This window comes from Heterodontus francisci, chromosome 33, assembly GCF_036365525.1.
Source record: "Heterodontus francisci isolate sHetFra1 chromosome 33, sHetFra1.hap1, whole genome shotgun sequence".
Classification (NCBI taxonomy): Eukaryota; Metazoa; Chordata; class Chondrichthyes; order Heterodontiformes; family Heterodontidae; genus Heterodontus; species Heterodontus francisci.
This window is the reverse complement of record NC_090403.1, coordinates 32,457,368-32,481,893: the sequence shown is the minus strand read 5'-3', so window position 1 is coordinate 32,481,893 and position 24,526 is coordinate 32,457,368. Positions and strand designations below refer to the sequence as shown.

Here is a 24,526-nt window from a genome sequence, read left to right as displayed (position 1 = left end):
ATGTATGAAATTGTCACATTCTGCACTGTATGATTCTATGATGGGTTCTCCCATGTCCTAGCCCTAATCTAACAACTTTGTCTAGTTTCTCTGCTACCTCCTTGCATTCTTTACCCACCCCTCTCGCAACTGTATTCCCAAGCAGCTTCCCTTCCTGGCTTGTGTGCTAATTGGTAGTAAAAACTGATCTCGCTCCTGGTACTATTCTGCTCCCTTTCAAGTCTGGCATCTACAGTCACCTCTTCAAAAAAGAGTGATCCCACTCTGCTTGTAAACTACTGCTCCATCTCCAACTTCAATTTCCCCACACAAGTCCTTGAAGAATGTTGTCTCCAAATCCATCCCTATCCTTCCTGCAACACCACATTTGAACCTCTGCAATCTGGTTTCCACCCTGCCAAAGCACCAAAATGACCCTAATCAGATTCACAAATAGCATCCAATGTGAATGTTTCCATGGTGCACTCTCCCTTCTCATCCTTCTCAACCTGTCTGCAGCCTTTGACGCTGTTGACCGTTCCAACTTCCTCCAACACTTGTCTGGGTGAGTGGAAATGCATTTGTGCGGTTCCATTCTTATCTATCCAGTCGTAGCCAGAGAATCTCCTGCAATGGCTTTTCTTCCTGCCCCCTCCCTATTACTTCTGGAGTCCCTAAAGATTTATCCATGACCCCTTCCTATTTCTCATCTACGTGCTGCCCCTTGGTGACATTATTTGAAAACACGATGACAGGTTTCACTTGTACGCTGAAGACACCTAGCTCCACCTTGCCACCATCTCTCTCAACCCTTCTGCCTCCACAGGGTGAACAGAAATTTCCTCCAGTTAAATATTGGAAAGTGGAAAGCCACTGATTTCATTCCCCCTCACAATCTCTGTTGCCTAGCCGCCAATTCCATCCCCCTCCCTGGTTACTAGAGATCGGGCTGAACCAGAATGTTCACAATCCTGGTGTTCCATTTGACTCTGAGCTGCACTTCCAGTATCTCTATCACAAAGACCACTTACTTCTACCTCTGTTATATTGCACATCTCTTCCCCTGCCTTAGTCCATGTACTGCTAAATGTCTGTGATATGGTAGAAGACAGGAGAGATTAAATGACAACCCCATCACAGACCTTCCCTTTTCTTCTTTCTCTGTCTCTGTACTTGCTTAAAACCTGTCACATCTCTGTCTTTTTCCAGTTCTGACAAAAGGCTATCAACCTGAAATGTTAACACTGTTTCTGGGTCCATAGATGCTGGCTGACCTGCTGAGTGTTTCCAGCATGTTCTGTTTTTATAGTTGAGAAATAAATGTGTTTTTCCAATTCTATCCTCTTGTGCATCTCCAACTTCCTTTGCTTCATCGCCAGCCGTTGAGGTGTAGCCTCTGGAATTTTCTCTCTCAACCTCTCCTTTTAAGAGACACCTTAGAACCTACATCTTTGAACGAGTTTTTGGTTGCCTGTCCTAATGGTCGATCACAATTCACTTTGTCTGTACACTGCTATGAAGTGCATTGGGATATTTAACTATAATAAAGGTACCAAATAAAAGCAAGTAGTCAGCCTATATATACCTGTAACCAGAAGAAATGGCAAGGAGTACTGACACCAGTTGTTTATATTTCTGATCTGGCAATGTGTGGTGGAGGGATACTGGAACGGCTTAGTGGGACCTTCTTCCTATGGCAATGGTATCATAACCTTTGCTTTGCAGTATTACTGCGGAACTCGGGGTGGCCATGGATAGTAATGCTGGTAATGTTAGATTACAAGATGTAGACACTAGCTTTTACTGCTGCAGGGCTCCCTTCATCGGGTGAGTAATAGAATATAATATTGTTATGTTACAAGATTCTCATCAACTGCAGTTCTGACGTCATCAAAATTTATCTGTTTTCGAAGTGGAGCTCTATTGGATGTGGCTAAGGAGTGACATAGAGCTAGCTTTAGCTTTGCCAGCTTCTGATCACGCTGTCTTCAGACGGTAGCTACAGCGCAGCTGCATCAGAAGAGATTGAGGTCTATGACTGTTCTGTCTTAGAACAGTATCCCAGTGGTATCTCTTCTGAACTCGCTAAACACAAAGCAATGCTTAGTCTGGTGTCTTTAGGAACAATTCTGATTTTTTTTCCCACTGCTTAGTTTACATAAAGTATGAGGAATGTAAACTAAATTTGGTTTGTATGTGTTAGGGCTGAAAAGTTTGGATTTGTGGATTTGATGCCCGTATTCATAGTCTGTTCACTGTATATGCATGTAGTTTTCTTTACATACTTGATAGCTAACTGCTAAAATTACTGCTTGATTTTGCTAAAACTAATTATTGTGGCACTTGTTCACCTTGAACACTTATATCTCCATTGTATTGCAGAACCAGAGGCAAATATGGAGAACAGCAAGAATCGTTCACATATGCAAAATCACTTGTGTTTGTCCAGTGTATTATTAATGCCATCTTTTCTAAATTAAGTAAGTAACTGGTGTATGTTAATTTTTTTATATGTACATACATAGTAGAACTATCCTAACACTTCTAGTTTCCAGACTTGTTCTGTTGGAGAATTTGTGATGTCCTTCAGCTTGTAATCATTAGGTTGTGCAATGAAAGATGAGAAAGGAGTTGAAGCTATAACTTTACTTTGGATCAGAGACTAGAAGGGGATATTTCCAAGCAGTCAAAATGAAAAGGCTGTGGAATTTTCAGTAGTTAGCTTCCCACAAGTTCATGATGTTATAGACTGTACATGCGTACCTATTAGGGCACCAAGCAATTAGTTAGAACTGGTCAATTAACTCATACAGTTTAAATATGTCTATATAAGAAGCTTTTTAGAAAATTGAGTTGTTAAAATGGGTTAATTGCATAGTATGAATGCAGATCAAGTTCTTGACTGCCCAGTCTCTCCATCTCTAGATCTATATATATATCTAAAGAATTGAAGAATATTTGAGGATTAGAATCTGCTGTTCAGAAATGCAAACTTGTTTGCTCTAATGTTTAAATTGTATTGGCTAAAATATTTTCCGTGTCTTGTTCCAGTCATACTATTCTTTGAAACACCTTCACCTGAACGAACGCCACGCTGGCTGTATGCAGTTTGCTCGATGTCCTATTTAGGAGCTATGGTCTCCAGTAATTCTGCACTCCAGTATGTCAATTATCCGACACAGGTTGGTATTGGATATTGCATGCACTTTTTCGAAGAGAATTTAAAAAAAATATTCATGTCTATTTCTACCTGAGAATACATTTCTGGAATAATGTTTTCCTGTAGAATTTTAGTTTTTTAAAAGATAGATATTTGAAATTTGGCAAATGTTTTTATAGTGAGCCTTTACAGTGTTTAACACATTATTTTGAGATAAGTAATTCAAGTGTAACCTCAGCTCAGCTAGCCATTGTAATTGTTTTGACTTATGTATTTAAAGAAATAGTGTTAAATTCATTCAAATCTCTCTTCGCCCCACAAACTGATGAATATTTAGATCTCTGAATAACATTTTTACAAATGTTCTCTGATAGGCATTTATATTGACAAGTGTTGAAGAAATCTGAGCACTTAAAAGATATAAGTACCTGGCATATGCTTGAGAGAGAAAATATTTTAAGCAATCCATGAACCAGTATGTGAATTTACAGTGTGGTGAAATGTACTTGATGGATCTAGAAAACTGGTTTTAAAAATACATGACATAAAATATTACTGTAATCTAATTATGTGGAAATATTTGTTCATGCTGATTGTTGTAATAAATTGCTGTCTCAAACACAAATGTGCAAGTGTCTAGTGGGATAAGTTAGAAGTTGGTTCCCACACACATTTTTTATTCAATTCTAAGTAATGAGACTTTTTTAGAAACAAAACCTATGTCTCAAAATTAAGTAGCTAATCTGCTCCAACACGCATCCTTTGTGGGTGTTGCTGAACTACTTCATGAGATGGCATGTGGAGAAAATGGGGTCACCATGTCTGATCATACTGTGTCCTGTTGAGGGCAAATAACCTTGAAGTAGAGCAGATAAGCAGTAGGGGAATTTTGTGTTGAAAACATTTCTTCTTTTTCCCTTCCCCTTTCTCACTTTGATCTATGTTGGTTGGCATCCTTCCATCCAAGAAAGATGATGGATAGGCAGCAAACAATTCATTTAGGTGCGGGTGTCATCTCTTGGTGCACCTTTGCTGATGGTTGTGAAGGCCAATTCTTGAGAGGAAGGTTCTGCCACAAGTGCTGCATGTGACGCTGTGAGTTGTTTTTGACGTTGGTGCCTGTTGCCAAGCTGCTGTAGCAGCTGGTCGTCATGATAGTGCACATCAGTCCACAGGATGTGTCGCCATTTCCCTCTTTCGCCAGCTAATGACTCTCAGGTGCAATAGTTGACAGTTAGGGGCTTCACGTCACACTTGCAAGCATCCTTGAGGCGGAACTTTGGGCATCCCACTGCTCGTTTGGCCCGGCTGCCTCACCATACAGAAGGTCTTTGGGTTTGTGACCATCTTCCATCCTGTGGACATGTCCAATCCACCAAAACCGCCTCTGTTTGAATAGTGCAAAACACTTGGGAGCTCTGCCTTTGAGAGGACCACCATATTTGATTTGTTCTGCCAGGACATACCCATAATACACTGCAGACAGTGAAGATGGAAATTATTGGGCTTCTTTTCCTGATAGCTGCAAGTTGCCCATGTTTCACAGCCATCTGCTTGGTCCTAAGGGTCAGCTTGGTGTTACCCCATGCGCGTTTCGCAAGTCGGTCAAAGGTGGTAGCTGCTTTCCCCGTGCGTGTATCGAGTTCTGCATCAAGGGACAGATTGTCTGTCACCGTGGACCCAAGGTAGCAGAATCTAACCATTTCCAGCGGGGTGTTATTTAGTGTGATTAGGCACGGAGATGCAATACCTTGTTCCATGACCATGGTTTTCTTGACGTTTATAGTCATGGCGAACAAGTCACAGGCATGGAGAGACAGTCCATGAGTATTCGTAGCTGAGTTTACGTGTGAGCGGCTCGCGCAGCATCTTCAGCATAGAGGAGTTCTCTGATCAGGATGTGATGTGCTTTTGTCTTTGCCTTCAGCCTTGCTAGATTGTGGAGCTTGCCATCTAACCTAGTGTGCAAGTAGACTCCTTCCATAACTGCAGAGAAGGCAGAAGTCATGAGCGTGGAGAAGAAGATGCCAAACAGAGTGGGGGTTAGAACACAACCCTGTTTCACTCCATTCTTCACTCTGAAACTGTCGGAAGTGAAGCCATCAAACTACAGTGCAGTACATGTTGTTATGGAAGGAGCGGATGACACTGAAGAACTTCGGTGAACAGCCAATTTTTCCCAAAATCTTGTAGAGCCCTGCTCTGCTGACAGAGTGTTGAATGTCTTAGTGAGATGTACAAAAGTAAGGTAAAGAGCTATACACTGTTTCCTTCCCTTCTCTTGTAGCTGGCATATGGAGTAGATCGTATCCACAGTAGATCTGCTGGATCTGCACTGTGCTTCCAGATACACTCAATCTGCAAGTAAATGGAGTCTTTTAAGTATGACCCTCGCGAAGGCATGACGCTAAGGAGTGAGATGCCCCTGTAGGTGTTGCAGTCTCCTCTGTCGCCTTAGCGTGATGATTTTGGCATTGCTCATCTCCTGTGGAATAGAGCCTACTTTCCAGCAGAGAAGGCGAAGGTCATAAAGGTGTGGCAGTAGATGGAACTTGCTGTGCTTGAGCAGTTTGGCTGGGATTCTGTCCTTGCCGAGTGCTCTTCTGTTTGCTAGGCGGTCTATGGCCTACTCGAGTTCCAGTGATGAGGGTTCTTCATCTAACTCATCTGTGACAGGAAGTTGCGGAAGAGCGTCGAGTGCAGACTGGGAGATGTCCGACTCTCAGGACTACAGCTCACAGTGTTCAACCCAGCGGAACATCTGTTTACTTCTCTCAGTGAATACGTCACCATTTGCCGACTTCAGTGGAGCCGCTTTGGTGATGGCAGGGCCAACTGCCCTCTTGATCCCTTTGTACAAAGCTTGCAGATTTCCTTGGTCGCAGGCAGTTTGGATTTCCTGACATAAGCTGATCCAGAGTTTGTTTGTGCAGTATCTCCTTCCTTTGCATGGCTGTCTTGGCTACTTTCAGGTCATGCATTGTTTTAGATGTTGGGTTTATGTTGTGCATCACGTAGGGTTTTTTTTCATCAATGACAGATATCATCTCAGCTAAGTATGTCTCAAATCAGCCCTTGTTGCAGGTTCCGCCTTTACCAAATGATGCTTCTGCTGTTTCATAGATGATCGAGCTTAGCGATTTCCAAGTGTTATTTATGACCAGGTGAGAAGGAGGCTAGGGGTTCCCTCTCAGCCTTTGCCTGGTTTAGCCGTAACAGGGCTTAATTTTAAAACACTGTTTTTAGCTTCCCCCTTAGTGAACCCTTGTTCACTGCTCCAGTTGTAAGGCAAAGAAATCAAACGGGTTTCCTTAGATTTAAACAAGAAAGGTAGATGTGTATTAATCTTAAACTCTAATCCGGTTAACGACTACGAATAAGTGACATGACCACGCTAACATGCAAACGCGATAAACACACACGCAGATAGAAACAGAAAAAGTAGAAGGAATAAAGGGGAAAAGTTTGAGGCAATATCTGGTAGTAACAGTCCTTTAAGTTCAATGTAGAGTCTTTGGTTGCCGGTAAGTCTTGCAATTCGTTGGGGCCCAGTTCGTGCTTCAATTTGTTTCGATGTAGGAGTCTTTTCTCTCCTGAAGTTTACATGTCTTCCGTGGGTCTGGTGGCTTGGAAGAAAGCGAGAGAGACAGCCAGGAGAGAGACTTGCTTGTTTCAGCTTCAGTTGCACACTGCCTTCTGAATTCAAACTGCCCTGTGGCTACTTCAAAAAGCCTGGATCAGCCAGTTAGTCACGTGACCAGCTGGTTTAACCAGTCCTATGGATTGTATCATCTTAGCAGGGCCTGGAATGCACTTCCTGACACCTTCAATATCTGGTCATCAAAATCCATTCGGGTTAATTGGAGCAGGGAATAGCCCTTTGTCTCCACAAGCAGCGTCTCTTACTATGCAAATGTCCTTCCAGCTCCGTGTCTGGTGATCTTCAAACAAGTCATTTCTTCACTCCAGCAACAGTTTAATATCAATGTTCATATGACAAAATTAATTGCCTCATTCTTGGCAGGTGAGGGTCCGCATGTTACAAGCTTCATCGATGTCTACATCGGTGCTTCCCATTAAGGCTTTAGTGGGTAGCTAGCGTTCTAGTGACAGAACGAAGTGCTGGTATTTGGCATCATTGCTTTATGCAAGGGATGTTGATGTGTGGTGGGCCATCGTGTTTGGAGTTGTAGAACTTTTGGGGGTGCACCTTCACCTTGCTGCTGATAAGAGAGTGGTCGATGTTGCTGTCTGTGCTATGGTAGGTGCGGGTGTGAAGAACACTGGGTAGATCGTGCTTCCTGACGATGACTAGGTCTAGTTGGTGCCAATGACCAGACCTTGGGCAATGCCATGATACCTTGTGGTGATATCTGTCTGCCCTGGAAGAAGGTGTTTTATGATGAGGAGTTCGTTCAAGACACAAAGCTCAAGAAGGCGTTGTCCATTATCATTAATCTTGCCCACCCCATGACAACTGAGGCACGTTGGCTGTGAATCACTGTCTGCCCCAACATGTGTGTTGAAGTCACCCAGGATGAATAGCCTCTTGCCATTTGGGATGTTCCTCAGAATGTCATCCAGGGAGTCCTAGAAATGCTCTTTATCTGAGATGCTGACATTCAGAGTTGGTGCGTAAATGCATATGAAGTTGACTGTGCCTCCATCAGATAACTGCAGGGAGATGAGGCACTCTGAGTTTGCTACTGGCAGCTCAATTGACTGTGCCAGCTGGTTGCTCACTGCAAAGTCTACACCACGCTCATGGTGATCTTCACTCTTTTTTTTTCCATGCCAGTAGAAGGTGTAATTAGCCTCTCACATAGAGCCCGTATCGGCTAATGTGGTTTCTTGTCCAGCAGCAGTGTCGACGCCAAGCCTGTGTAGCTCACAGGCAATCAGGGCTGTCTTGCATATGCTGGTTGTGGTGTGTGGGTCGTTTATTCCAGGACACACAATTCTCACATTCCAGCTTCCAAACTGAAAGGTTACGTTTCTTTGTTGCATAGCCTAGGCATGGTTTTAGGAGGTGCTGACTTGCCTAGCATCTGCAGCCCCCCCACCCCCATTGACGTCGTAGGCTGGTGTCCAGAAGAAAGACGAAAACCTATACTTCTGGGGCCTGTTCAGTTGCAGGAGTTGCTGGAAGGTGCTAACTTGAGGGAAACACTTGATACTTAAAATAAAAAGAAAATCTCCTTACTGGTTCTTTGTCCTCAGCCATGAATATTTTTTCTTTGGTTGGGCACCTTCTGGCTTAAAGCAACATTTTTATGTATTACATAGATGGGGAACATACAGGACATTGATAGTACTATCTAAATATGCAATAAAGAACAAATTGTGTTGGGGATTAATGAGTAAAATATTTTTCACTCACTTTGAAAAAAAATATTTCTCGTAGCAGCTATGTATTCAATTCTATTGCCAACTAATGGATATTCCTTCCATTTCAGGTTCTAGGAAAATCATGTAAACCTATTCCAGGTAGGTTAAAATGATATAGAAAGCAAGAACTTTAACTGGTATAGGATCTTATTGTACTTCAACAATAATAACTTGCATGTATATGATTTTTCGCAGAGGCATAAGGAAAATGAATGCTGAACTAAAAGTTTGGCTGAGAGGTGGGTTTTAGGGAGAATCTTGAGGGAGGAGTGAGATGTAGAGGGCTTTTGAGAAGGAATACCAAAGACCAAGAAAGACATGGTTGCCAATGGTGAGGCAAAAGGAGGGGGAGATGCACGAGAGGCTAGATTCAGAGGGAGGCAGGGTCCAGAGGAGGGGGTGTAATAGGGCTGGAGGAGGTTTCAGAGATAAGGAGAGGAAAGGCCATGGAGGGTTTTAAACACAAGGATAAGAATTTAAATATTTCCTGTTTGGGTGATTACTGAGGTTGGAGAATGGGAGGCTGGCCAGACGTTCATTGGAGTAATCACATCTGGAGGTGACAGAGGCATCAATAAGTGTTTTGGTGGCAGATACGCAATGTTATGGAGGTGAAGTAGGCAGTCTTTGTGACAGGGATGTTATGAAGTCGGAAGCTCAACAGTCATTCTCGCTGAGCCTAAGACAGTGACTATAAAAGGAAATGTTGGTGGCGATGATAGAGTATATGGCATGGGTTGAAGACAAAGCCTTTGTTCTTCCCACTGTTTTACTGTCGGTATGTCCCAAAATATTTTACATCCTGCAAATCACTGTTTGAACTGCAGATACGATCATTATGTGGGGTAAATGCAGCAGTCGATTTCTATGAACACGTAAATGAAAGAATATGATGAATGACCAGTTGGTCTATTTTTGGTGGTTTATCGAGGAAAGTTGGCCAGCACAATAGTGGAATCCCTTATGCTTGAAATAATGGGCTGAATTTTATTCTTGCAACAGGGGTGCGGTGGGGGGAGAATCCGCCTTGGCCCTCCATCAGACCCCCCTAGCTATTTAACAATGGACTGGCAATTAACTGCCCGCCTCCTTTAAGGGACGAGCACCCACCTCCAGAGCTACCAGCCAATCGGAAGGCCAGCAGCTCTGCAGTAGAGGCAGTGCCACTGGGAGCAGTGGCCACTGGCCGTATGCAGGAGGCCTTGCAGCACCAAGGAGAGAGAGAAGGCCCTGGGAAAGGTGAGTGGGGTCGGGGTCGCCGGGACAACTCGGGCAGGCCCGGGGGAGGTTGATGAGGCTGGGAGTGGTGGGGTGGTGAATGCCGCTGGGGGGTTCTCTAGCGGCCCTGAATTGCTTGTAAAGAAGGGTCCCCCCAACCCTCCTAGTGGTGACGCACCCCTCCGCCTCCCTCAAAATTGAGGTGGAGGCAAGAAGAGGCCCTTAATGGGCCACTTAAAGGCCTCAATTGGCCTGGGGTGGGAAAGCCTTCCTTGACCTTGCCCACCTCCAAGGGCAGAATAAAATTCTGCCAATCATTACTGTTGCGACCGAGGCAGAAGGAGAGCAATGTCTTTTCTAGTTCCACTTCTCCACATGTCACAACATATATTTAAATGTTTACCAGTTAGCGATATAATCATATACTCTTTTTTTTTAATCCTAGAATAAAATACACCAACTAGGTTTCTTTAATAATCAACAAAATTATCAGTTTATTAAGAAACCAGACTTGATCGGTAACAAAGCAAAGCATTAACACACAGATTGAAATATGAAAGTTCCCTTTTTAAATTCCCCAATTTCACTCGCACATACTTTAAAAAAAAATACAGGTCTGTTACAAAAAAAAGACTACTTTGGCTAAATACTTGCTAATACTTGATGAAAAACAGAAGATCTAGAAGGATGACAGTTGTCCCTTTTTTGGTCTGGCATTCAGTATATGGAGAAGGGTCACTGGGATCGTTTCAGAAGCAGTCCGTTCTGGAGATGTTGGGAATTACTCTAATAGGCTTTCTAGGAGAAATGTGGTATCGGAGTTGTCTGCCAGCATACACTTGAATCGCAGGATTTCTTTCAACTTCTCAGGAGCTATGCAGCGCCAAGGATTTTAGCTCTCCCACACTTGGTCTTTGCAGGATTTCTTCAAAGAGGTAGAGAAGGAGGTGAACTGGGTGGTTTTCCTTCCCCCCCCCCCGGCAGGAAAACACCGTCTGTCTTCAAGCACTTCGCACCCAACTACACTGAAAACGACACCCAAATCCCAAACAGAGAGTCAACCTCCTGACCTCCATAAATCTTGACATGTGGCTTCTCTGTAACCATTTTTCCCCAGGTCACAAAGGGTTCTGTTTTTACTAAGCCCAAAGCACAGATGGTTATCAAACCACATCCCAAATGTCCTTTCGGTGAACTTGGTTTAAAAAAAACTCATCCATGGAATCTTTTCAGTTTTAACATAAATCCTCAAAAAAAATTTTTTAAAAGGAAGCACTTTTGTAATTTTACAGAATCAATTACATCCACATGAACCATGGACCAGCCAAATGCTGTTTAGCATAATCTGGAAGTAATGCGTTATTATCCGAATGGCCGCCTTCAGTGCTATAATGACACTAGGAGCCGAATCTTCGGGCCCTGCCGATATCAGGAACAGAGGCAAATGGGGCCGGCTAACCGACCCTGTTCTTGATTTCAGCCATTTGGACGATGCGGGTTCAGGGCCTGGGAATGCTGCCCACCTCGACAAGGCAGGAAGACAATTAGGCTTGTTAAGAGCCTTATTAAGCAGGGATTAAGGATGCCTGCTGGCATTCGTTTTTGTGAATGGAAAGCGGTTTCCAGTGGCGTTCCACAGGGATATATTAATGATTTGGACTTAAATTTGGAAGCATGATTGGAAAATTTGCTGATGACGCAAAAATTGGCCACGTAGTTGATAGTGAAGAGGATAGCTGTAGACTCCAGAATGATATCAATGGTTTGGTTGAGTGGGCGGAAAAGTGGCAAATGGAATTCAATCCCGAGAAGTTTGAGGTAATGCATTTGGGGAGGGCAAACAAAAATAAATAGGAGGATATTGAGGGGGTAGAAGAAGTGAGAGACCTTGGAGTGCATGTCCACAGGTTCCTGAAGGTGGCAGGACAGGTAGATAGAGTGGTGAAGAAAGCATCTGGAATGCTTTCATTTATTGGCTGAGGTATAGAATTCAAAAGCAGGGATGTAATGCTGGAACTGTATAAAACGCTGGTTAGGCCACAGTTGGAGTATTGCGCACAGTTCTGGTCACCACATTACAGAAAGGACATAATTTCTCTGGAGAGAGTACAGAGGAGATTTACAAGAATGTTGCCAGGGCTTGAAAGTTGCAGCTATGAGGAAAGATTGGATAGGCTAGGGTTCTTTTCCTTAGAGCAGAGGAGGCTGAGGGGTGACTTAATTGAGGTGTACAAAATTAAGAGAGCCCTAGATAGAGTAGACAGGAAGGACCTGTTTCCCCTAGCAGAGAGGTCAATTACCAAGGGGCACATATTTAAGGTGATTAGTAGAAGGATTAGAGGGGACATGAGGAAAATCCTTTTCACCCAGAGGGTGGTGGGTGTCTGGAATTCACTGCCAGGAACGGTGGTGGAGGCAGAAACACTCAACTCATTTAAAAGGTACCTGGACATGCACCTGAAGTGATGTAACCTGCGAGGCTATGGACCAGGTGCTGGAAGGTGGGATTAGAATGGGTGGCTAGCTTTTTCGGCTGTCATGGATACGTTGGGCTGAATGGCCTCCATCTGTGCCATAATTTTTCTATCGTTCTATTTTCCAGTCAGCCTCCAGTTTCCATATGCAAAGGGGGGGGGGGGGGGGGGCGGTGGTGGGCGTCAGAACAACTCTTTGGAGGCAGGCACCCAGTGGCAGGCTGGGGTGCCAGTGCTCCTGGCAGGCTACAGGGCCTCCCTGCCTGTCTGGGTGGAGGTACAGCCAAAGGCCGCCCTGTAGAGAGGATCCCACCCCCCACCCCCCCAAAAAAAAAACACGTAGTGGTGGCCTGGCTGTTTTTTTGTTGGTTTTTTTCAATAACATTTTTAAAAAGTGGCTGAGAGGGCAACTTCTTGTTGAAGTGCCCTCCCAGTTACTTACCTTGTACTGCAGTTGGGTGCTTCTTTGAAGCTGGAAGGCTTCTTATTGGCCCTCCAGCTTTGAGAGCCTGCCCAACACCCTTAATTAAACAGGGAACTTGTTTGTCTGTCAACTAGGGGCTCACCCATGTGAAAATCTTGCCTTTAATCAGTTTCCCACTGGAGGCAGGTTTGGGACCCGAAAACAGACCCGACTCCTGTTTCCTACCTCTGTGGGGAAAATTCAGCTCTATAATTATGAAATTCAAAACTAAAGCCAAGCCTTTCGGGGTAATATCAGGAAGCATGCCTTTGCACAAAGTGTAGTGGAAATCTGGAATTCTCTCCCCCAAAGGCTGTTGAGGCTAGGTCAATAGCTAATTTCAAAACTGAGAGTGAATTATACAGTAAATGGAAAAGTCCTGGGGAAAATTGATGTACAGGGAGACTTGGGTGTTCAGGTCCATTGTTCCCTGAAGGTGGCAACGCAGGTCAATAGAGTGGTTAGGAAGGCATACGGCATGCTTTCCTTCATCGGACGGTGTGTTGAGTACAAGGGTTGGCAGGTCATGTTACAGTTGTATAAGACTTTGGTTCGGCCACATTTGGAATACTGCGTGCAGTTCTGGTTGCCACATTACCAAAAGGATGTAGATGCTTTGGAGAGGGTGCAGAGGAGGTTCACCAGGATGTTGCCTGGTATGGAGGGCGCTAGCTATGAAGAGAGGTTGAGCAGATTAGGATTATTTTCATTAGAAAGACAGAGGTTGAGGGGGGACCTGATTGAGGTGTACAAAATCATGAGAGGTATAGACAGGGTGGATAGCAAGAAGCTTTTTCCCAGAGTGGGGGATTCAATTACTAGGGGTCATGAGTTCAAAGTGAGAGGGGAAAAGTTTAGGGGGGATATGTGTGGAAAGTTCTTTACGCAGAGGGTGGTGGGTGCCTGGAACGCGTTGCCAGCGGAGGTGGTAGACGCGGGTAGGATAGCGTCTTTTAAGATGTATCTAGACAGATACATGAATGGGCAGGAAGCAAAGAGATACAGACCCTTAGAAAATAGGCGACATGTTTAGATAGAGGATCTGGATCGGCGCAGGCTTGGAGGGCCGAAGGGCCTGTTCCTGTGCTGTAATTTTCTTTGTTCTTTATAGCTTGAAACAGTAGGCAGTGTTCAATCTTGCCATATGTCCAGATGACATTTCATTAAAGTCCTAAAGAGAGAATCTGTGACTGTTCTACTAGATATCATCCGCATATTTAGTGAATACTGCATACTATTTAGGGGTGAATCATCATTAAGGTGTTGACGTTTGACTCCTGGATTACAATGTTGCATTATTTCATTGCAGTTACTCCAGTGTAGATTTTTTTAAATATAACTTGGTAACATGTCAACTTTTTCTAATTGGTCATTTTGTTTTGCATTGCAGTGATGGTTTTAGGAGTCCTTATTGGAAGGAAAAGGTACCCGTTCACCAAGTATCTTTGTGTGCTGCTCATAGTTCTGGGAGTGGCATTGTTTATGTACAAACCCAAAAATGGGAGCGGCAGTGCAGATGACCACACCTTTGGATTTGGGGAAATACTATTAGTAAGTGCATGACTTCTAGTATTTTTATTATTTATCAAATACTTGTTTCTCATTATGCATTAACCTTTGGATTTAGGAGATCCAGGGAAATGTCTGTCACTTGGACCAGTCAGTCTTGTAAGTTTTCACTTTGTGCTTTGTGATGGTGAGATAAATGGTTCTGTAACAATAACTGAACTGAATTTTAATTTTTAGAAGTAACTAACACTTTAAATCCACTTACCTTTTCCCCCCGTTCTCGACGCTTATTGTCAAACACTGTTTTACCTAATCTGTGTTTTTTCTATACATTTTATTTTCTTAAAGCAAATATTAAAACATTTCTGATCTTTTCATTCCCCTGGCTTCCACTGTTCATTTTAGAGGTAGGCAGAACTTTCAAAAGTCACTTGTTCAAAACCAGTTTTAAAGCTTTTTTAAAAAACCAATCTAAAGCCTAGATTGTAAAATTGGGCAGTCACCTGCTTAGATGTACGAAGGGCTCTGCTGAGTGAGTATACTCAATGACAGCCAGAGCCAAACTGAATAATAAACACCTAATTAAAAATAAATAATAGGTTAGTTAGACATTAAACAATAAGCCTTGAATATCTGCACTGTTGTTCTAAGCTGTAACTTCAGTGGAACCCAGAGAAGTGGCTATTAATAGCTATTCAGGCCTTTACTCCTGCGACTTATGGCAATTTCCCATCTGATAGCTACATTGGATTTTCCAGGCATAAGTATATGCATGATCCCTTTGAAGCATGCAACATTAGATTAACTAAGTAATCTAAAGGTAAGTCATGGCAGGAGAGCTCGGACCTGTGATATGCTCTTACTGCGCTATGTGGGAAATCAGGGATGCTTCCAGTGTCCCTGACGACCATGTGTGCAGGAAGTGTATCCATCTGCAGCTACTGGCTACCCGCATTACGGAGCTGGAGCTGTGGGTGGATTCACTGTGGAGCATCCGCAATGCTGAGATCGTCGTGGATAGTACGTTTAGCGAGGTGGTCACACCGTAGGCAAATGCTGTAAAGGCAGGAAGGAAATGGGTGACCACCAGGCAGAGTAGAGGAAGGCAGGTAGTGCAGGAGTCCCCTGTGGCCATCCCCCTCTCTAACAGATATACCGCGTTGGATACTATTGGGGGAGATGGCTCAGGGGAAAGCAGCAAGAGCCAAGATCATGGCACCATTGGTGGCTCTGCTGCACAGGAGGAGAGGAAGAAGAGTGGCAGGGCTATAGTGACAGGCGATTCAATCGTAAGGGGAACAGACAGTCGTTTCTGCGGCCATAAACATGATTCCAGGATGGTATGTTGCCTCCCTGGTGCTAGAGTCAGGGATGTCACGGAGTGGCTGCAGGACATTCTGAAGGGTGAACAGTCAGAGGTCGTGGTACACATTGATACCAACGACATAGGTAGAAAGAGGGATGAAGTCCTGCAACAAGAATTTAGGGAGCTAGGTAGCAGATTAAAAAGCAGCACCTCAAAGGTTGTAATCTCTGGATTACTGCCGGTGCTATGTGCTAGTGAGTATAGGAATAGGAGGATAGAGCAGATGAATGCGTGGCTGAAGACATGGTGCAGGAGGTGGGGGGGCTTTAGTTTCCTGGATCACTGGGTCTGTTTCTGGCGAAGGTGGCGCCTGAACCAGAATGCGACCAACATCCTTGCTGGGAGGTTTGCTAGTGCTGTTGTGGGGGGGGGGGAGGGGGTGCGGTGGTTTAAACTAATTTGGCAGGGGGATGGGATACAGGGTGGAGGTACAGTAGGGGCTGGTACACAGTCAAATATAGAAGAGAAACTGAGTCAGTCTGGAAGGCAGAGCAAACATTGACCTGTTGAGTTACAAGCGAATAATGCAAGGCTGGATTGCATCTATTTTAACGCAAGGAGTCTTGCTAGTAAGACAGATGAATTGAGGGCATTGATTAGCACATGGCATTATGATATTCTTGCTATCACAGATACATGGTTGAGGGAGGGGTAGGAGGAGGTGGCGTTGCACTGTTGATCAAGGAGTCAATTACTGCAGTAAGGAGGGATGATAGCTTAGAAAGCTCCTCAAATGAGGCCATATGGGTAGAACTTAAAAACAAAAAGGGGGCAATCACTTGGCTCGGAGTGTACTGCAGGCCTCCAAATAGTCAGGGAGAGATAGAGGAGCAGATATGTAGGCAAATCTGAGGTGTAAAAATAATAGGGTATTAAAAGTGGGGGATTTCAACTTTCCCAATATTAACTAGGATAGTCTTGGTGCAAAAGGCTTAAAGGGGGCGGAATTCTTAAAATGCGTATGAGAGCTTTTTGAGCCAGCACGTAGAAAGTCCTACAGAGAAGGGGCGGTACTGGACCTAATCCTGGGGAATGAAGCTGGACAAGTGGTAGAAGTGTCAGTGGGGGAGCATTTTGGGGATAGTGACCATAGCTCTAAGATTTAAGGTAGTTATGGAAAAGGACAAAGAGGGAAAGGAAATAAAAGTCCTGAATTGGGGGCAGGCCGATTTCAATATGATAAAACAGGATTTGGCCAAAGTGGACTGGGAGCAGCTACTTGTAGGAAAGTCCACATCAGACCAGTGGGAGTCGTTCAAAAAGGAAATAGTGAGAGTTCAGGGTCAACATGTTCCCGTAAAGGTGAAGGGTAGGACCAACAAGTCCAGGGAACCCTGGATGTCGGGATATAGAGGATTGGATAAGGGGGAAAAAAAAAAGGAGACTTATGGCAGACTCAAAGCACTGAAAACAGTGGAGGCCCTAGAGGAGTTTAGAAAGTGTAGTGGGGTACTTAAAAAAAAAAGTAATTAGGAGAGCAAAGAGGGGACATGAAAAAACACTGGTGGGCAAGATAAAGGAAAATCCCAAGGCGTTTTATAAGTTTATTAAGGGCGAGAAGATAACCAGGGAAAGGGTAGGGCCCATTAGCGATCAGAGTGGCAGTCTGTGTGTGGAGCCGGAGGACATAGGTGAGGTTTTGAATGATTACTTTTCATCTGTGTTCACTATGGAGAAGGACAATGTAGGTGTCGAGATCAGGGAGGGGGATTGTGATATACTTGAATGAATTAGCATTGAAAGGGAGAAAGTATTGGCTGTTTTAGCGGGCTTACAAGTGGATAAATCCCCAGGCCCAGATGAGATGTATCCCAGGCTGTTATGTGAGGCAAGGGAGGAGATGGCAGGGGCTCTGACACAAATTTTCAAATCTTCTCTGGCCACAGGAGAGGTTCCAGAGGACTGGAGGACAGCGAATGTGATACCATTATTCAAGAAGGGTAGCAGGGATAAACCAGGTAATTACAGGCCAGTGAGTCTAACATCAGTAATAGGGAAACTATTGGAAAAAATTCTGAGGGGCAGGATTAGTCTCCACTTGGAGAGGTAGGGATTAATCAGGGATAGTCATCATGGCTTTGTCAGGGGGAGATAGTGGCTAACAAACTTGATTGAATTTTTCGATGCGGTGACTAGATGTGTAGATGAGGGTAAAGCAGTTGATGTAGTCTGCATGGACTTCAGTAAGGCTTTTAATAAGGTCCCGCATGGGAGATTGGTTAAGAAGGTAAGAGCCCGTGGGATCCAGGTCAATTTGGCAAATTGGATCCAACATTGGCTTAGTGGCAGGAGGCAGAGGGTGATGGTCGAAGGTTGTTTTTGCGAGTGGAAGCCTGTGACCAGTGGTGTACCACAGGGATTGGTGTTGGGACCCTTGCTGTTTGTAGTGTACATTAATGATTTAGACGTGAATATAGGAGGTATGATCAGTAAGTTCGCAGATGGCACAAAAATTGGTGGTGTCGTAAATAGTGAGGAGGAAAGCCTTAGATTACAGGATGATATAGATGGGCTGGTAAGATGGGCGGAGCAGTGACAAATGGAATTTAATCCTGAGAAGTGTGAGGTGATGCATTTTGGGAGGACTAACAAGGCCAGGGAATATACAATGCAAGGTAGGACTCTAGGGAAGTACAGAGGGTCAGAGGGACCTTGGTGCACTTGTCCATAGATCACTGAAGGTAGCAGCACAGGTAGGTAAGGTGGTTAGGAAGGCATATGGGATACTTGCCTTTATTAGCCGAGGCATAGAATATAAGAACAGGGAGGTTATAATGGAGCTGAAATAATGCTAGTTAGGCCACAGCTGGAGTACTGTGTACAGTTCTGGTTACCACACTATAGGAAGGATGTGATTGCACTGGAGAGGGTGCAGAGGAGATTCACCAGGATGCTGCCTGGGCTGGAGCATTTCAGCTCTGAAGAGAGACTGGATAGGCTAGGGCTGTTTTCCTTGGAGCAGCAAAGGCTGTGGGGGGGATCTGATAGAGGTGTACAAAATTATGAGGGGCATTGATAGGATAGATGGGAAGAAACTTTTTCCCTTAGCAGAGGTGTCAATAACCAGAGGGCATAGATTTAAGGTAAGGAGCAGGATGTTTAGAAGGGATTTGAGGGGGAAACATTTTCACCCAGAGGTTGGTTGGAATCTGGAACACACTACCTGAAGGGGTGGTAGAGGCAGGAACCCTCCCAACATTTAAGAAGTATTTAGATGAGCACTTGAAACGCCAATGCATACAAGGCTACAGGCCAAGTGCTGGAAAATGGGATGAGAAAAGATAGGTGCTTGATGGCCGGCACAGACACGATGGGCCGAAGAGCCTGTTTCTGTGCTGTATAACTCTGACTCTAACAATGAAACTGCTTGAATTCCAGAGATGTTACAACAGCAACTTGTTATTATGTAACACCTTTTTAATGTAATAAAACATCCCCAGGCGTTTCACAGGAGAATTATTAAACAAAATTTGACACTGAGCCAGATAAGAAGATATTAGGGCAGATGACCAAAGGTTTGACCAGAATTTTTAAGGTGCTTCTTAAAGGAGGAAAGCAAGAGAGGGGGAGGTGGAGAGATTTAGGGATGGTATTCTAGAGCTTAGGTCCTTAGCTGCTGAAGGTTTGGAAAACCAGGGTTGCTCAAGAGGCCAGAATTAAAGGAATGCAGATATCTCGGAGGGTTGTGGGGCTGGAGGAGATTAGAGGGAGGGAGGGGTGAGACCATGGAAGGATTTGAAAACCAGAGAGTTGTGATGCTGTGCTGTACAGGTGCAACTTACTGTAGCATACGCTCATCAAAATGGAGGAGTTGCTGACAGTGTTTTTAAGTGTCGCTGACTCACCAACAACCTGCTCACTGCTCAGTTTGGGTCCTCCCAGGCGCACTTAGCTTCAGACCATCTTACAGCCTTGGTCCAAAAGAGCTGAATTCCTCAGCTAAGGTGAAAGTGACTGCCATTGACATTAGGACAGCCTTTGAGTGTGGTCATCAAGAGGCCTAGTAAAATTGAAGTCAATGGGAATCAGAGGAAGATCTCAACTGGCTGCAGTCATACCTAGCACAAAGGAAGTTGATGGTGGTTGTTGGAGGCCAATTCTCTCAGCCCCAGGACATTGCTGCAGGAGTTCCTCAGGGCAGTGTCCCAAGTCCAATCATCATCAACTGTTTCATCAATGTCGTTCCCTCCATCATAATGTCAGAAGTAAGAACATTCACTGCTGATTCCACAGTGTTCAGTTCCAATCCACAATGTTGAGATAATGACGCCATCAGTGCCTGCATACAAGAAGACCTGGACAGTTTTTGGGATTGGGCTGTAAAGTGGCAAGTAACATACCACCCAAGTGTCAGTCAAATGACCATCTCCAACAAGAAAAAGTCTAAACATCTCCCTTTGTTATTCAACAGTATTATTATTGTTGAATCCCCCACCATCAACATTCTGACGGTCACCATTGATCAGAAACTTAACTGGGCCAGCCACATAAATACTGTGGCCACAAGCGCTGGTTAGAGGCTGGGTATTATACAATGTGTGTAACTTGTGTTCTGATTCCCCAAAGCCTTTCCCTTACCCATAAGGTGCATGACAGTCGTGTGATGGAGTTCTTTCCACTTGCCGGGTTGAGTGCAGTCCAGGACAAAGCATCCCATCCACCACCTTAAACATTCACTGCCTCACATGGCTGCAGTGTGTACTATCAACAAGATGCACTGCAGCAACTTGCTGAGGCTGCTTCAACAAGATTTCCAAAACACATGACCTTTACCACTTAGAAGGATAAGGTCAGCAGGCACATGGAACACCACCAAGCTTCCCTCCAAGTCACACATCATTCTGCCTCAGAAGTAAATTGGCACTCCATCAGCAGGTCAAAATCCTGGAACTTCCTACCTGTGGGAGTACCTTCACCACACAGACTGCAGTGGTTCCCCACCACCTTCTCTGGGGCAGTTAGGGATGTGCAATAACTGCTGGCTTTGCCAGTCACACCCATCAATGAACAAATTTTAAGCAAGTGTTGGGTACCAGTGTAGTGCTTTCTAATTACAAGATTCTTGCCTGTAACTTTTTAAAAAGGCAAGTAATATGCCATGCCGTTGAGGAGGAAAGAATCAAGTGCTTTATTAAGACAAGCCATTTCTATAGGGGTCACTGAGCTGAAACGTTAACTCTGCTTCTCTCTCCACAGATGCTGCCAGACCTGAGTAATTCCAGCATTTCTTGTTTTTATTTCTATACTATAGATTTGTTACACATTTGTCAGATGTATACCAATGTCATAACTGCACTGGAACACATTGGCTCAGGTCATAGGCACTACAGCTGGGATGTTGGGGCTCAAAGCCTTTGCTTTGCCCAGTGCCCTTGACTTTATCTTAAGACATTGAATGAGCTATTTTTGTACAGTAGATGATGTGTCTCACTTTCAATGGGCTATTTTAGAATCTGTTCTAGGTCACCAGAACCCATCTTATTATGTATTGAGAAAGGGCTAACTAATCTTGTTGTAAAAGAACCTTTCGGGATAAGTGACCATAATATGATAGAAATTTACATTATGTTTGAAAGTGAGGTAATTCAATCTGAAGCTAGGGTGTTAAATTTGAACAAAGGAAATTATGAAGGTATGAGAGGCGGATTGGGAAAATACATTAAAGGGTATGACAGTACATAGGCAATGGATAGTCTTTAAAAAATTATCATATAGTTTACAGCAGCTATACATTCCTTCAAGGCACAAAAACCCCAAAAGAAAAAGCAGTTAACCGTGGCCAACAAAGGAAGTTAAGTATTGTATAAGATTAAAAGAAAAGGTCTATAAAGTTACCAGAAATAGTAGTAAACCTGAGGATTGGGAGGATTTTAGAATACAGAAAAGGAGGACGAACAAACTGATGAAGAAAGGAAGAATAGAATATGAATGTAAACTAGTAAAAAAAAAATGGTCTGTAAAAGCTTCCACAGATATGTAAATAGGAAACATTTGGCTAAGACAAATGTGGGTCCATTACAGGCAGAATCAGGAGAATTTAAAATGGGGAATTGAGAAATGGCATAGAAGCTAAATGATTACCTTGTGTCTTTCTTCACTAAGAAAGATGCAAGAAATCTCCCAGAATGAGAGATCCAAGGGACAAGGGAGAATGAGGAATTGAAGGAAATTAGTATGGGAGAAATTAATGGTGCTGAAGGTTGATAAGTCCCCGGGACCTGATATTCTACATCCCAGAGTGTTGAAAGAGGTAGCTATGGAGATAGTGGATGCATTGGTGGTAATCTTCCAAAATTCTATAGATTCTGGAGCGGTTCCTGCAGATTGGATGGTAGCAAATGTCACCTCGCTATTTAAGAAGGGAGTGAGAGGGACAACAGGGAACTGCAGACCTGTTAGCTTTATATCAGTCTTTGGGAACATGCTAGAATCTATTCTAAAGGATGTGATAAATGGACAGTTGGATAATAATCTGATTGGGCAAAGTCAACATGGATTTATGAATGGGAAATCATGTTTGATGAACCTGTTGGGAGTTTTTTGAGGATATTACTAACAGAATTGATAAAGGGGAGTCAGTGGATGTGATATATTTGGATTTTCAGAGGGCTTTTGATAAAGTCCCCCCAGGAGGTAGGTTAGCAAAATTAAAGCACATGGGATAGGAGGTAATGTACTGGCATGGATTAAGGATTGGTTAACAGACAGAAAACGGAGTAGGAATAAACGGGTCATTCTCGCATTGGCAGGCTGTCACTAGTGGGGTACTGCAGGGATCAGTACTTGGGCCCCAGCTGTTCGCAATATATATCAATGATTGTGGGGACCAAATGTAATATTTCCAAGTTTGCGGATGACACAAAACTAGGTGGGAATGTATGTTGTGAGGAAGATGCAAAGCGGCTTCAAAGGGACTTGGACAGGCTAAGTGAATGGGCAGAAACATGGCAGATGGAGTATAATGTGGAAAAATGTGAGGTTATCCACTTTGGTAGGAGGAACAGAAGTGCAGAGTATTAAATGGTAAGAGATTAGAAAGTGTAGATGTACAAAGGGACCTGGGTATCCTTGTCTATAAGTCACTGAAAGCTAGCATGCAGATGCAGCAAGCAATTAGGAAGGCTAATGGTATGTTGGCCTTTATCGCAAGAGGATTTGAGTACAGGAGTAGCAAAGTCTTGCTTCAATTGTATAGAACCTTGGTTAGACTGCACCTGGAGTACTCTGTGCAGTTTTGGTCCCCTTCCCTTAAGAACGATATTATTGCCATAGAGGGAGTGCAACGAAGGTTCACCAGACTTGTTCCCGGGATGGCGGGACTGTCCTGTGAAGAGAGATTAGGGAAACTGGGCCTGTATTTTCTAGAGTATATAAGAATGAGAGGTGATCTCATTGAAACCTACAAAATACTTAAAGGGATAGACAGGGTACATGCAGGTAAGATGTTTCCCTTGGTAGGGGAGTCTAGAACCAAGGAACACAATTTCAAAATACGGGGGAAGCCCCTTCGGACAGAGATGCGGAGAAATTTATTTATTTAGAGATACAGCACTGAAACAGGCCCTTCGGCCCACCGAGTCTATGCCGACCATCAACCACCCATTCATGCTAACTGAGTGGTTTTATTTTAATAAAAAAAAGTCAACAGATGAAACTCTCCACCGAACATTAATCCCATATTGCTACCCCATCCCCACCTTCCCTCAATTCCCCTACCACCTACCTATACTAGGGGCAATTTATAATGGCCAATTTACCTATCAACCTGCAAGTCTTTGGCTGTGGGAGGAAACCGGAGCACCCGGCGGAAACCCACACGGTCTCAGGGAGAACTTGCAAACTCCAAATTGAACCCGGGTTGCTGGAGCTGTGAGGCTGCGGTGCTAACCACTGCGCCGCCCAGAGGGTTGTGAATCTTTGGAATTCTGTATCCCAGAGGGCTGTGGAAGCTCAGTCATTGAGTATGTTTAAAGCAGAGATTGACAGATTTCTAAATACCAATGACGTAAAGGGATATGGGGATAGTTTGGGGAAAAAGGCATTGAAGTGGGTGCCTGTGTGGAGTTTGCAAGTTCTCCCTGTGACCGTGTGGGTTTTCGCCAAGTGCTCCAGTTTCCTCCCACAGCCAAAGACTTGCAGGTTGATAGGTAAATTGGCCATTACAAATTGCCCCTAGTGTAGGTAGGTGGTAGGGGAATTGAGGGAAGGTGGGGATGTGGTAGGAATATGGGATTAATGTAGGATTAGTATAAATGGGTGGTTGATGGTCAGCACAGACTCGATGGGCCGAAGGGCCTGTTTCAGTGCTGTATCTCTAAAATAAAAAGAAAAGAAAAAAAAAGTGGATGATCACCCTGATCATATTGAATGGCGGAGCAGACTCGATGGGCTGAATGGCCTATTCCTGCTCCTCTGTTCCTATCTTGTCACACATTTGGGTATTTTGCTTTCTTGATTTCTGCTCTTTCAATATTGCTTTGCTAACTTCAGTTAAGTTCTCAGTCTTTGTGTCAACTCTTTATGCTTAACTCAATTGCCTGAAATATTTTTCTGAGGCCAAAAGCTGCGATCTCTGTCTATTCAGCTGTTTTAGTAAAGTGTATACACTTTCCCATTAGAATTTCCCGATATTAAGGAATTACGTTGCTGAGCATTTGTTACCTACCTGCACTATGTCTACCACTTTGTACTTGTATATATGACAAATATTGATTTTTTTTTTTACAGTTAATCTCCTTGACCTTGGATGGATTGACTGGAGTAGCGCAAGATCACATGAGAGCGAATTTCCAGACTGGTTCAAACCAGATGATGCTGAATATAAATGTTTGGTCTAGCTTGTTCCTGGGAATAGGTAAAAATGCTGTAAATATATCTTGGTATTTTGTTTAAAAGTTGCATGAAGTGAAAAATATCTTTCAGTAACTTGAAGCTGCATAGAGTGGAAAGTGTGTAAGGAAGGATAGGCA

General features: G+C 43.8%; 1 protein-coding gene across 1 annotated transcript in view; it reads left to right on the top strand.

Moving 5' to 3' along the window:
- slc35b1 (solute carrier family 35 member B1) overlaps window positions 1-24,526 on the top strand; it is a 34,385-nt gene that overhangs the window by 874 nt on the left and 8,985 nt on the right. Inside the window, exons 2-6 of the mRNA XM_068013287.1 lie at window positions 2,362-2,459; window positions 3,031-3,161; window positions 8,596-8,626; window positions 14,073-14,233; window positions 24,285-24,411. Of these exons, the coding sequence (XP_067869388.1) occupies window positions 2,362-2,459; window positions 3,031-3,161; window positions 8,596-8,626; window positions 14,073-14,233; window positions 24,285-24,411 (548 nt within the window). The remainder of the gene's footprint in view (window positions 1-2,361; window positions 2,460-3,030; window positions 3,162-8,595; window positions 8,627-14,072; window positions 14,234-24,284; window positions 24,412-24,526) is intronic.